At 35.2% G+C, this 13731-nt stretch overlaps 1 protein-coding gene across 1 annotated transcript; it reads left to right on the plus strand.

Moving 5' to 3' along the window:
• The first annotated feature begins 560 nt into the window (after positions 1 to 560).
• Positions 561 to 13105, plus strand: LOC127834714 (uncharacterized). The gene is made up of 7 exons (XM_052360732.1): positions 561 to 697; positions 1277 to 1342; positions 2241 to 2331; positions 10601 to 10762; positions 11032 to 11189; positions 11981 to 12199; positions 12479 to 13105. Exons 1-7 carry the CDS (start codon positions 676 to 678, stop codon positions 12901 to 12903), a joined length of 1143 nt encoding a protein of 380 aa, XP_052216692.1. The 5' UTR covers positions 561 to 675; the 3' UTR covers positions 12904 to 13105.
• Positions 13106 to 13731: the final 626 nt, after the last annotated feature.

The following is a 13731-nucleotide window of genomic DNA, read 5'->3' on the forward strand; positions in this document are numbered from 1 at the left end:
GTACATATAGTACAATTCTTTTCCGGGTTATTTCTCAGCAACTAATGACCGAAATTCAATGAAATTTTATGGGAAGCTTCACTACCAAGAGGTACCCTGGAGTACAGTCTTGTACAGAGAGTCGTGCATGGTGACGTGTCCAAACCAAGCCAGCTGTACCTTAGCACAAATATTCGTGGTCATGGTAGTGCAGTTATTAAAATGCCCTAACTGAAGCTTACCAGTAGACTCCGCTATTTGCTTGTGTTTCGATTTCTTAGGGATAAGAGTAAGCTGACATGATATCCCATAGGACTGCACCATTAACTTGAAACTGCAAGATGTTGCCATGTTGAAATAATTCTATAATGTTTTGTCATTTGGTTATAATAACAGTTTAATACAAATACGTTTTCTTCAAATAAGCGCGTATGAACAAATGATGTTATATCCAATTAATTTTGTTAATGAGCGACATTGTAAAACACACTTGAGATAAAATAACACACTCTTCCGTACGAATTGATCTCCCCTGAATCGAAAGATTAATACACACATCGTGATTCATCGACACTCTCCGTAATCCTCCGCAAGCAATAAATTATGGATTATGGATTATGCAATAAACTGTCTGCTATCCGTAGTTAAGGAAAATTACGAACACATAACACCGCATTGGATAATTAGTCGCGTAACATGGAGAACGTTCGAAATCAAAGTGAGTGTATTATACTTCTATTTTTAATATCGTTTTTTTATTTCCTTTTTAATTGTTTTCGGATGGTTTTCAAGACAGGAAGATACAAATTGAATTTGTTTCAAACTAATCCCATATGGTTTAATTAAGCTTACTTCAGAAAAAGAGGGTTCCTATTTGTTATGAACTCAGCACATTAACGTTAAAACAAGCAAATGCGAGTTAAAAGAAATAAAAAGGAGCACTTGGTTCTTTGCAAGTCAGATTCGTTTCACACGTACACTTACTTTTCGAAGCAAGTTCACCATCGTGATACATCGACTATTTTTAAGGAACGGAAAGCAAAATAACATTTAATTGGCGCATGCTAATCGATATAGACAGAATGGTCGATTACAAACGATTTCTTCCGCGTGGATATTTGTTTACTCCACAATACAAAACATGCTATGACCATAATTGCGATATGAAAAACATGCATATACTCTTTTCGTATATGCTTTAATTGATATAATTTCGTACTTATTTTCCTACATTATATAATTGTTCTTTAATTGCAACTGTTCTATTTATGTTTTTGTCGATTGTGTTTTTCTTCAGATAAAAATAGAGGCAGTGATGGGCCGGAAAACGAATCTATACAGGATGTGAAGTTCACCAGACATGGTTAACGTTATTTTTCATTTTGGCATATAGCCCGTCGTTTCTCAACTGTCTAAACGAGCATATTTACACAAGGATTAACTTCAACATATTTTTCGGCGTAGATGTCTTACCACCCAGGTTTTCACCTTAATTTACCTTTATCGCAAATTCAATACTCTACCAAAATCGATTTCTTTGTGTGTGTCAACAAAGATCCGAATTGAATAAGACAAAATGTTTTACAATCCATTCAATTTTAGGTGAATGCCTGTGCATTCAAATACTGAACATATCGTATAAATGATTGAGCTATTAGATTCTTAAGTTACAGTTCATATAATCGAGTATTGGTTCGCTACGAATTGAATAAAATAAGTCGAAGTACTGCCTATTGTATTTGAATTTTTTTTTAATGTTTGGTTAATTTTGTGTAAATCAAGCGGATCGCTTCAACAGCCGATAAAATGTAGACAATGTCCGCTATTCGGCCGAAGGAATAACTGGAAACATTACATGTCAATTTTTCTAAATGATACATTTTTAATTGAGAATAAACACTTAATATGTCAAATACGAATACATTTAAGCCATGTTTTGTGAAAATGGGGTTTAATGCATATGCGTATACTGTCGTCCCAGATTAGCCTGTGCAGTTCGTACAGGCAAATATTTCCGCTTAAACTTGATTTTTGCTATGAAGAGTCTATCTTCAAACGAAAAATATCATAAAAGCGGGAAGTTTTGTCCCTGATTGGCCTGCGCCGACTGCAAAGGCTAATCTGGAACGACTCTTTAAGCATTTGCATCAAATTCCGTTTCCACAGAGAACGGTTTATTTTTATTTCAATAATACATTCATGATTTCATGCATACATTCGTTTGTATTGTCGTTCATTTATTATTAAATACGTTTTCTTAGACACAACACAAAAGGAAATGGAACAAGAGAAGTTAAACATACGAGAAGAAAATACTGATCTGATCTGTGAAATTGCAGACTTATGTAAACGGTAAAGTAAATATTTTACCCTGACTTAACGTGCACCCGCTTGACAAGTTGCTTGTAAATGAACATTATTATATTTGAATGTTCAATTTCAGGTGTATTTATTATTATGTGTAGCAAAATTGAAAACCATTTCACTTATATTAATTATTTCGAAGATTCGAATAACCATAATTAAGTTGGGACTTTATCGATGCTTTTTAGCTCTAATGTCATGGTCCTGTGTCCGTCGTGCGTGCGTCCGTGCGTGCGTCCGTGCGTTAATTTTTTCTTTAGACATCTTCTTCTCCTAAACTAATGGTCCAATTCTGATGAAATTTCTCAGGAATGTTTCTGGGGTGAACCTCTTTCAAATTTGTTCAAATTATGCCCCTGGGGTCAAATTTGACCCTGTCCCGGGGTCAAAAAATTGAAAATTTGCTTATATAAGGCCTATTTTGTGAAAACTTTAAAAATGTTTTCATCCATAACCATTTGGCCTAGGGCTACCAAATTTGGTATGTAGTGACATCTTATAGTCTTCTACCAAGTTTCTTCAAATGTTGCCCCTGGGGTCAAATTTGACCCTGCCCTGGGGGGTCAGAAAATTGAAAATTTGCTAAAATAAGGCCTATTTTGTGAAAACTTATAAAATCTTTTTGTCCATAACCATTGGGTCTAGGGCTACGCTACACAATTTGGTATGCAATGACATCTAATAGTCCTCTACCAAGTTTCTTCAAATTATGCCCCTGGGGTCAAATTTGACCCCGCCCCGGGGGGTCAAAACATTGAAAATTTGCTTATATAAGGCCTATTTTGTGAAAACTTAAAAATGTTCTCATCCATAACCCTTGGGCCTAGGGCTACCAAATGTGGTATGTAGTGACATCTTATAGTCCTCTACCAAGTTTCTTCAAATTATGCCCCTGGGGTAAAATTTAACCCTGCCCCGGGGGTCAAAAAATTGAAAATTTGCTTATATAAGGCCTATTTTGTGCAAACTTTAAAAATCTCTCATCCATAACCATTTGGCCTAGGGCTATCAAATTTGGTATGTAGAGACATCTAATAGTCTTCTTCCAAATTTCTTTAAATTATGCCCCTGGGGTCAAATTTGACCCTGCTCCGGGGGTCACAAAATTGAACATATGCTTATATAAGGCCTATTTTGTGAAAACTTTAAAAATCCTATCGTCCATAACCATAGGGCCTAGGGCTAATAAATTTGGTATGTAGAGACATCTAATAGTCCTCTACCAAATTTCTTCAAATTATGCCCCTGGGGTCAAATTTGATCCTGCCCCGGGGGTCACAAAATTGAACATATGCTTATATAGGGTATATTTTTTGAAAACTGTACAAATATTCTTCTCCATAACCATTGGGCCTAGGGCTACAAAATTTGGTATGGTGTGATATCGTATAGTCCGCTACCAAATATCTTCAAATTATGCCCTTGGGGTCAAGTGTGACCTTGCCCCGAGGATCACAAAATTGAACATATGCTTATATAAGGCCTATTTTGTGAAAACTTTCAAAATCTACTTGTCCATAACTGTATAGCATAGGGCTACCAAATTTGGTATGTAGTGACATGTAATAGTTCTCTTCTTAGTTTGTTCAAATTATGCCCCTGGGGTCAAATTTGAAACTGCCCCGGGGGTCACAAAATTGAATATATGCTTATAAAGGTCTTATTTTTTGAAAACTTTAAAAATCTTTTTGTCCATAAACATTGGGCCTTGGGCTACCAAATTTGGTATGATAATGTAGTGACATCTTATAGTCCTCTACCAAGTTTTTTCAAATTATGCCCCTGGGGTCAAGTTTGACCCTGCCCCGAGTGTCACACAATTGAACATATGCTCATATAAGGCCTATTGTGGGAAAACTTGAAAATCTTCCTGTCCATAACCGTATGGCATAGGGCTACCAAATTTGGTATGTAGTGACGTTAAGTAGTTCTCTTCTTAGTTTCTTCAAATTATGCCCCTGGGGTCAAATTTTAAAATCCTATCGTCCATAACCATCGGGCCTAGGGCTAATAAATTTGGTATGTAGAGACATCTAATAGTCCTCTACCAAAGTTCTTCAAATTATGCCCCTGGGGTCAAATTTGACCCTGCCCCGGGGGTCACAAAATTGAACATATGCTTATATAGGGTCTATTTTTTGAAAACTGTACAAATATTCTTCTCCATAACCATTGGGCATAGGGCTACCAAATTTGGTATGTAGTGACATCTTATAGTCCTCTACCAAGTTTTTTTCAAATTATGCCCCTGGGGTCAAGTTTGACCCTGCCCCGAGGGTCACAAAATTGAACATATGTTATATAAGGCCTATTTTGTGAAAACCTTAAAATCTTCCTGTCCATAACCGTATGGCATAGGGCTACCAAATTTGGTATGTAGTGACGTGTAATAATTCTCTTCTTAGTGTGTTCATATTATGTCCCTGTGGTATAATTTGAAACTGCCCCGGGGTCACAAAATTGAATATATGCTTATATAAGGCCTATTGTGTGAAAACTTTAAAAATCTACTTTTCCATAACCATTGGGTCTAGGGCTACCAAATTAGGTATGTAGTGACATCTTATAGTCCTCTACCAAGTTTGTTCAAATTATGCTCCTGTGGTCAAATTTGACCCTGCCCTGGGGGTCACAAATTGAACATACGCTTATATAAAGGCCTATTTTGTGAAAACTTTAAAAATCTACTTGTCTATAAACATTGGGCCTAGGGCTACCAAATTTGGTATGTAGTGAAATCTTATAGTTCTCTACCAAGTTTGTTCAACTTATGCCCCTGGGGTCAAATTTGACCCTGTCCGGGGGATCACAAAATTGAACATATGCTAATATAAGGCCTATTTTGTGAAAACTTCAAAAATCTCTTGTCCATAACCATTCAGCCTAGGGCTATCAAATTTGGTATGTAGTGACATCTTATAGTTCTCTACTAAATTCGTTCAAATTTTATCCCTGGGGTCAAATTTGAACCTGCCCCGGGGGTCACAAAATTGAACATATGCTTATATAATGCCTATTTTGTGAAAACTTTATAAAAATTCTTGTCCATAACCATTAGGCCTAGGGCTACACAATTTGGTATGTAGTGACATTCATTTGTAAAGTCCTCCACTTAGTTTGTTCAAATTATGCCCCAGGGGTCAAATTTGACCCTGCCCTGGGGGCCACAAAATTGATTATATCCTTATATAGTGCCTATTTAGTGAAAACTTTAAAAATTCTCTTGTCCTTAACCGTAAGGCATAGGGCTACCAAATTTGGTATGTAGTGACATCTAATAGTTCTCTACCAAGTTTGTTCAAATTATGCCCCTTTGTTCAAATTTGACCCTGCCCTGGGGGGTCACAAAACTGAACATACGCTTATATGGGGCCTATTTTGTGAAAACTTAAAAAAATCTTATTGTCCATAACCATTGGGCCTAGGGCTACCAAATTTGGTATGTAGTGACATCTAATACACCTCTACCAAATTGTTCAAATAATGCCTCTGGGGTCAACTTTGAACCTTCCCTGGGGGTCACTAAATTGAATAAACGCTTATAAAGCGCCTATTTTGTGAAATCTTTAAAAATCTTCTTGTTGAAAACCATTCAGACTATGGCTACCAAATTTGGTATGCAGTAACATCTTATAATCCTCTACCAAGTTTGTTCAAATTATGCCCTTTGGGTCAAATTTGACCCTGACCCGCGGGTCACAAAATTGAACATTATATACGCTTATATCTTGCTTATTTTGTGAAAACTTTAAAAATATTTTGTATGTAAAGGTAGTGAGATATAGTAGTCCTCTACAAAGTTTTCTCAAATTATCCCTCTGGGATTAAATTTGACCAAGCCCAGGGGGTCACAAAAGTGTACATGTGCTTAAATAGGGCCTATATTTAAGTATTTGCACATGCAGAGAATATTTGTTTCAGTTTTTTTTCAGTAGTGGGGCGATACATGGCCATCATGGCCCACTTGTTTATCACTCTTTTTTTAGGACAGACCGAAGTGTTAATATTAAATTATTTTATGGTCAAGCAAATTGTGTATCGTTTTATTTCTTAAAATTTGACCCAGCATGTGTAGAAATATAACGTGATATATACATTTCCAAAAAGGAAATATACATTTCCAAAAAGGAAATTTATGTCTGCGTTGAATAAGACCGGGTTCATGAAAATCGCTGCACAATTGATGAAGTAATGGCTGTTTAAAGCGATGCACACTGTTTGTGATTTCGAGTTAAATACCTTGCTATATATATATTTGATAGTGAATTTGTTTTCTTTAGAAAAGTAGATATTTCGTTATATTATGATTATTTATCATTCACAATGATGTTCTCACTAATTAATATCATAGCAACACGCTAACCACCTGTGCATAGTACTAGATCAAATCCAGATAATATTTGTATATAAATACAAATACAAATGCAGCAAGAAAAAAGGATGCAACGGCATTCAGTATATTATCAACAGTATATATGTTATAAGCATTACATATAGCTGGAAGCAAAATTATTTATAAACAATATTAGCCAGGTGTATTTTTAAAATTATCTAAAATAATCTTTATAAATTTTACTAAATTACAGATTTTCGATCTGTCTGTTTCATTCATGATTCTTTTAAAAAGTATTGCATTGTTGGTATTATGTCTAATGTGTGGGAGTAGTTGCTGTCGTTGGTTTTCAAAGAAAGGACAGATCAAAATGTAATGGAATTCATCACCAATGTCATTTAAATTACACAGGTTAAACATTTTCTTAGGTTACGTTCAATATTTTGCCAACGGCCCTTTTCTATTGGCAAATGGTGGTTACACATACGGAACTTTATAAAGTAAGGTAAATAATAATCAGGTTCAAACTCAAAATAATTATCTGGTCCAAACGTGTCTTTAAAAATTCGATAGTTGAGACATTAAGGCATTGAATTTATATCGGATTACCATTGCTGTATATATTGATCACAGAGAACTTTATTTAATTTTGCCAATAATAAATGCTTAGTGCCAGTAAAATATTGATTATTCAAGGCATAGCTCATTCCACATTGATCAAAAATACATTTCATGGTATCGATCCATTTGAACTTAACATCGTTAACACTTGCATGGGAAAAATTAGCTTATACATTATCGCGCTGAGCTTATTTTGATCATTTGTAACAAGGTCATACAAAAAACCGACCATTCCCTTTTTAATTACAACTGATAGTGGATAACGACCAAGATCCCCATAAATCATGACACGTGGTGTACCTTTTTATGCTCCCCTTATATATATATATATATATATATATATATATATTATATATATATATATATATATATATATATATATATATATATATATATATATATATATATATATATGGGGAGCATATAGTTGCCAGTTTGTCTTTCCGCACTTCCGTACTTCCATACGGTCACACTTTTGTTACAGTTTCTTATAGCACCTTCAATACTTTACCGATCTCTTTCATATTAAGCATGTAGATACCTTGCATGGACCTCTACCCTTTGATGACGTTTGAGGTCACTGGGGTCAAGGTCAAGGTCATCAAGGCTAATAATATACTTTTGTTACAGTTTCTCATAGCACATTCAATACTTTACAGATCTCTTTAATATTTGGCATATAGATACCTTGCATGGACCTCTACCTTTTGATGACGTTTGAGGTCACTGGGGTCAAGGTCAAGGTCACCAAGGCTAAAAATAGACTTTTACTACAGTTTCCAATAGCACCTTCGATACTTAACCGATCTCTTTCATATTTGGCATGTAGGTACCTTGCATAGACCTCTACCTTTTGATGACGTTTGAGATCACTGGGCTCAAGGTCACCAAGGCTTATAATAGACTTTTGTTACAGTTTCTCATAGCACCTTCAATACTTTACCGATCTCTTTCATATTTGGCATGTAGATACCTTGCATGGACCTCTACCTTTTGATGACATTTGAGGTCACTGGGGTCAAGGTCAAGGTCACCAAGGCTAATAATAGATTTTTTCCGTCACACTTTTGTTACAAATTATCATAGCACCTTCAATACTTTACCGATCTCTTTCATATTTGGCATGTAGTTACCTTGAATGGACCTATACCTTTTGATGACGTTTAAGGTCACTGGGGTCAAGGTCACCAAGGCTAATAATAGACTTTTGTTACAGTTTCTCATACCACCTTTAATACTTTACCGATCTCTTTCATATTTTGCATATAGATACCTTGCATGGGCCTCTACCTTTTGATGACGTTTGAGGTCACTGGGGTCAAGGTCAATGTCGTCAAGGCTAATAATAGATTGTTCCGTCACAATTTTGTTACCGTTTCTCATAGCAACTTCAATACTTTACCGATCTCTTTCATATTTGGCATGTAGGTACCTTGCATGGATCTCTACCTTTTGATGACGTTTGAGGTCACTGGGGGTCAAGATCACCAAGGCTTATAATAGATTGTTCCGTCATAATTTTTTACAACAGTTTGTCATACCACCTTCAATACTCTTTCATATTTGGCATGTAGATACCTTGTATGGATCTCTACCTTTTGATGACTTTTGAGGTCATTGGGGTCAAGGTCACCGAAGCTAATAATAGATTTTTCCATCACACTTTTGTTACAGTTTCTAATAGAACCTTCAATACTTTACCGATCTCTTTCATATTTGGCATGTAGGTACCTTACATGGACCTCTACCTTTTGATGACGTTTGAGATCACTGGGGTCAAGGTCAAGGAAACTGAAGCTAATATAAGATTTTCTCAAGGTCTCATTTTTTTCCACATAATTAACCCATATATCGACAAAGCATCATTGGGGAGCATCCATCAGTTTTACTGATATCCTTGTTTAACACTAAGAATATGTTTTAAAAAATCAGTGTGAACCTTTTCAATAGTTGATAAGTCTCCATAACCCAATACTTCTCACCCGAATGTTAAAATTGGAACAAATGTATTGTTGAACAGTTTCAATTGACATTCAATAGATAAATCGAGGTTTCTTACTTTTTTATATAGACTTAACATTGCTTTTCTTGCCTGTTTTACTACATGTTTTTTTGCTAAGGAGAATTGTCTGTTTTTAGAGAACATCCCACCTAAATATTAAAAATAATCAACTATCTCTAATGAGTATTCGTGTATTGTTATATCTCTTTCTCGTTTCATTTTATCACTAAAAACAATAACTTTAGTTTTATTATAATTGATATCTAATTTCCATTGGCAGCAATACGAGTAAAAAGTGTTCAAAACAGACACAAGGTTTTCTTCCGAAGTTGCATATATTACTGTTTTATCGGCGTAAAGTAGTACAAGCATTTTGACGACTATATCTAAATCTGCATCGTATATATCTATACTTTTATCATTACGTGTAGTTATAAAATATTCAAGGTCATTTATGTATAAGGAAAACAGTAGGGGGGAATAAATTTTCCCCTTGGCGGAGGCCTCTGCTACACACAAATTATTCACATATTCTGACACATGATTTTATGGAGCTATACATATTTTAATAATGTTAGGGAAGTTACCACATATATTATATCTTATTAATTGTTACCACAAACCTGCCCCCCATACAGAATTAAAGGCTTTTTAAAAGTCAACGAATGCGCAAAACAATTTATTCTTTTTAACTTTTAAATACTCGCCAAGCATGTGTAATACAAAAACAGTATCGATGGTGCTGTATTATTTCGAAAGCCCGCTTGATTAGCGTTTAAAGCATTAACAGTTTCAATATATTCATTAAGTCTGTTATTTAAAATACAGGTGAACAGTTAACCTAAACAGCTAAGCAGTGTTATTGGCCGAAAAAAACGTTACTTATTTCACCAGTATTTGTAATCATTAAACTTCAAATCTAAAACATATAGCATGGATTGCAACTTAAAGCAAAATAACATGCAGAAAATAACATGTGGAGTGATATAATGAATGAAAAAAGTATTTTTTTATATTTTGTCTATTATTAAGTATGTCCTCCCACAATACAAATCACAGCTTAATACAATGTCGAATAATAAAAAAAGCAACTTATGATATTTAGACAATTTTGAGAAACTTGAATTTTAGTGTTGCCTCACTAAAATACATCGCAAAAATATATATCATGAAAGTAACTTGATTTTGAAGAATATATTATATTTTCCTATCGCAAGATGAACTGGCGATACAAAATGCTTTTAATATCCAAAATGACAATTTGTGTAAACGGATAACGTGTTTTCTTTTGTTGAGAGTAGACCGGACAGAACAGGTCCAGAGGTTATTCTGCTTCTTGGAAGCGTCGGTGTAGGAAAAAGTGCAATCGTAAACACCATCATCAAAGCAATGACGGGAAAACATTACCACAAAGCTAAAACTGGTCGCGGGAATACGGCATCAAAAACGCTTGCATTTGAATGGCAAATATCATTATAAATTACTATACATTTATTTTCTTCATTTTTGTGAAACAGAGGTATTCTAGTTAATTTATTAACGATGGGCAGTAATATCTTACTTTAATGTAACGAGTTTATGTTCATAATGGTTCAGTTGATAAAGACTTGAATGTCCATAATAAACGTTTACATTGTACCATACGTATCAATCCTAGTAATTGACGGATGGTTAATGTCGTAAGATTTCGTGACACGAACAATTACCAATATTCTTATGTGTGTTAATTTAGGTTTGGAAACTGTGGAATTGAGAAGTATGAGCTGCAAGGTTTACAAAAAGAAGCATTTTCGGATTGTCTGAACATGTTGCCTAACATATTTGACGTACCAGGGATGGGCGATCACTACTTAAGAGAGAATATCGAGTTACTCGAGGCAGTTATTGAAGGTACGTGGTTTCTTTACGGTAGTAGTTCATATACATGGCTAAACGCGCAAATTAGGCAGGAAGTGTTCAGCAAATGAAACATCGATTGTAGAGAAGAAATTAGCTTTAAGTATGGGTTTGCCTTTCCCATTGTAGTATTATGTGTATATCGGAAACCGTTTGGATAAATTAATTTATTTATTGACCATGGGCCTTATCGCTTACTTGTTATTGTCAAAAGAAGATTTTCTCATTTATCAAATGCAAACTTACCACAACGATTAGCATATTCATACCATTTTACTTTATACAATTATCAAGACGTTTTAGGCTTGTTGTTTTGGATATGCTAAGAACAAAAACACTGGGAGCGTTTCGGAACACTGCATAGATCAAAATAGCCTCATATCATAAACATAATAAACAAAGTGGCATAACTGATTTTTAGCTCGGCTGTTTTCGGAGAAAACCCAAGGTATTGTCATAGCCAGCTCGTCGTGTCGTGTCGTCCGCCGTCTGCGGTCTGACGTCCGCCGTCCGCGTCGTGCTAAAACCTTAACATTGCCTCTGAAATCAAAGTGCTTCATCCTACAACTTTGAAACTTCATATGTAGATGCATGTTGATAAGTTCTACACGCCACATCCATTTTCGGGTCACTAGGTCAAAGGTCAAGTTCACTGTGACCTCTAAAAAATAAATTTGACAAGCTTTCGCAGACGAACGTGGCACCCGTTATGCGTTGCTCTTTTTTAATATGTGTGATACTAAGGTGAGTGACCATTTTTAAAACAAAACACTTTTATTTTCCAGGTTACATTCCTCCTGGAACATCGGTTAAGTCCTTACAAAAGTTGCAGAAAGATTACGGTGTAGGTTGTCTAAAGAAAATTTACCCGAATAGTAGCAAGGAATGGGCGGTAACACGAGTTGTGTTTGTTGCAAGTGCCGATCAATCTCTTCCGACTGCATTAGCCGATATCGTCCGCCGTTTACTAGATCCTCACGACCAGGCAACAGGACATTTCAAATGTGAGTAGTTTGTGGAAAAAAATCTTAATATTTGTATACTTGGGCAAGATAATTCAGGAAACAAACGAATAAAATTACAGAGGACAATTCAACTTAGGTTCTCTAACAACGTGTAAAGCTCACCAGATGATACCCCTTTATGAAATGAAAAAAAACTTGAACTATTAACACACACACTTAATAAATATTACATACATTTGTTTAAAAAGACCGTTAGCACCATCTCAATGAGATTAAAATGCGCTTATATCACAACATAAACATAAATCCTTTTTGCAGCAAATATTGACCTGTTCGTAGTTATCACAAAGTGTGATCTGGTGGAAGGGTTCAATACTTCTGGCACAACAGGAGCGAACATGATTAAACAGGACACGTTTAAGAAGATGGAGAATGAAGTTGCCGATGTGTTTAGTATAGGCGGTGCTATGGAACAAAACAGCATTCGATGGCAGAGCTATGTGGACGGCCGATGTTTGGATGATACGTACATCGACAACATAGCTCTCAAGTTCGTGAGGCAGATGATGTTACCGAGACGTAAGAGACATCAGGTGGAGACTGATAAATCGGCTTTGCTTACACCACAACAGAGGTTTTTATTAAAACTGACATATGTGGTAAATGGGATGGATCCGTGTCAGAAATTTGCACTTGTGGCCGTTATTATGTTGTCTTTGTTTGTTTATTTTGTCATCGCCTAAAAGTCAGGTCAAAATTCGACGGTAAGAAAACATTAAAGTTAGTAGTCCAAATGGTCGAGAGTAATTTTCCTTCTTTTTCAAGTAAAGTTACGTGTCCGAAATGTCTACAGATAGACGCTCATTCACTACTGTGTAGGCTCATCTTCATTTAGCGCTCATCTAAGTTACGCTGATTGAAATCAATCTCCAAGCAGTGGTGTCGTTCCATGCTCTCACATACTATCTCTGTTATCACAAGATCTGAAATGATTGTTTAAGCATTATATTATGAAAAGTAGTACCATATTATTTTATATTATGAAAAAAATGAATAATTACCTTTATTGAAAAAAAAACGTATAAAATAGAAAGATTATTGTACCACGTGTCCCTGCCTTCATCACGTAGTTTGTTATAACGGCAGAGATTTGATCGAGCTATGCTGGTTCCAGTCAAATTTCTGCGCTGAGGTAGTGACGAGTGTTTTAGGTTGATCTCGCCAGACGCATAAACGAATTTTCTGAAACTGGCTGGAAAAAAAGCCGAAAGATCATTGTTTATATTAATAATAATGATAGGGCTCGCAATATATAAAATTTAAATAAAACAACAACAATGCAATATCGAAGACCATCGTACTTTAATTACAAAACGAGGCTAAACTACACTTGTTACCTCAACAAATACGGACCTTATTTGGAAGATCAATTTGATAAGATTAAAGTGTTATTATGATAAGAAATCATCTTCAGCGACCATACTACATTGTAAACGAAAAATAAGTCAAAATAAATAAATAAAGTGTTGTACAATTTATATTTCCTCTATTTAACTAGTGTTATTCTACAA

This window comes from Dreissena polymorpha, chromosome 6, assembly GCF_020536995.1.
Source record: "Dreissena polymorpha isolate Duluth1 chromosome 6, UMN_Dpol_1.0, whole genome shotgun sequence".
Taxonomy (NCBI): Eukaryota; Metazoa; Mollusca; class Bivalvia; order Myida; family Dreissenidae; genus Dreissena; species Dreissena polymorpha.

Bases quoted from the DNA above. Each gene is read 5' to 3' on its own strand.
- LOC127834714 (XM_052360732.1), top strand. From the start codon at position 676: ATGGAGAACGTTCGAAATCAAA. The intron at 1,343-2,240 runs GTTAACGTTATT...ACGTTTTCTTAG, and splicing joins TGTGAAGTTCACCAGACATG to ACACAACACAAAAGGAAATG. The intron at 11,190-11,980 runs GTACGTGGTTTC...TTTATTTTCCAG, and splicing joins ACTCGAGGCAGTTATTGAAG to GTTACATTCCTCCTGGAACA.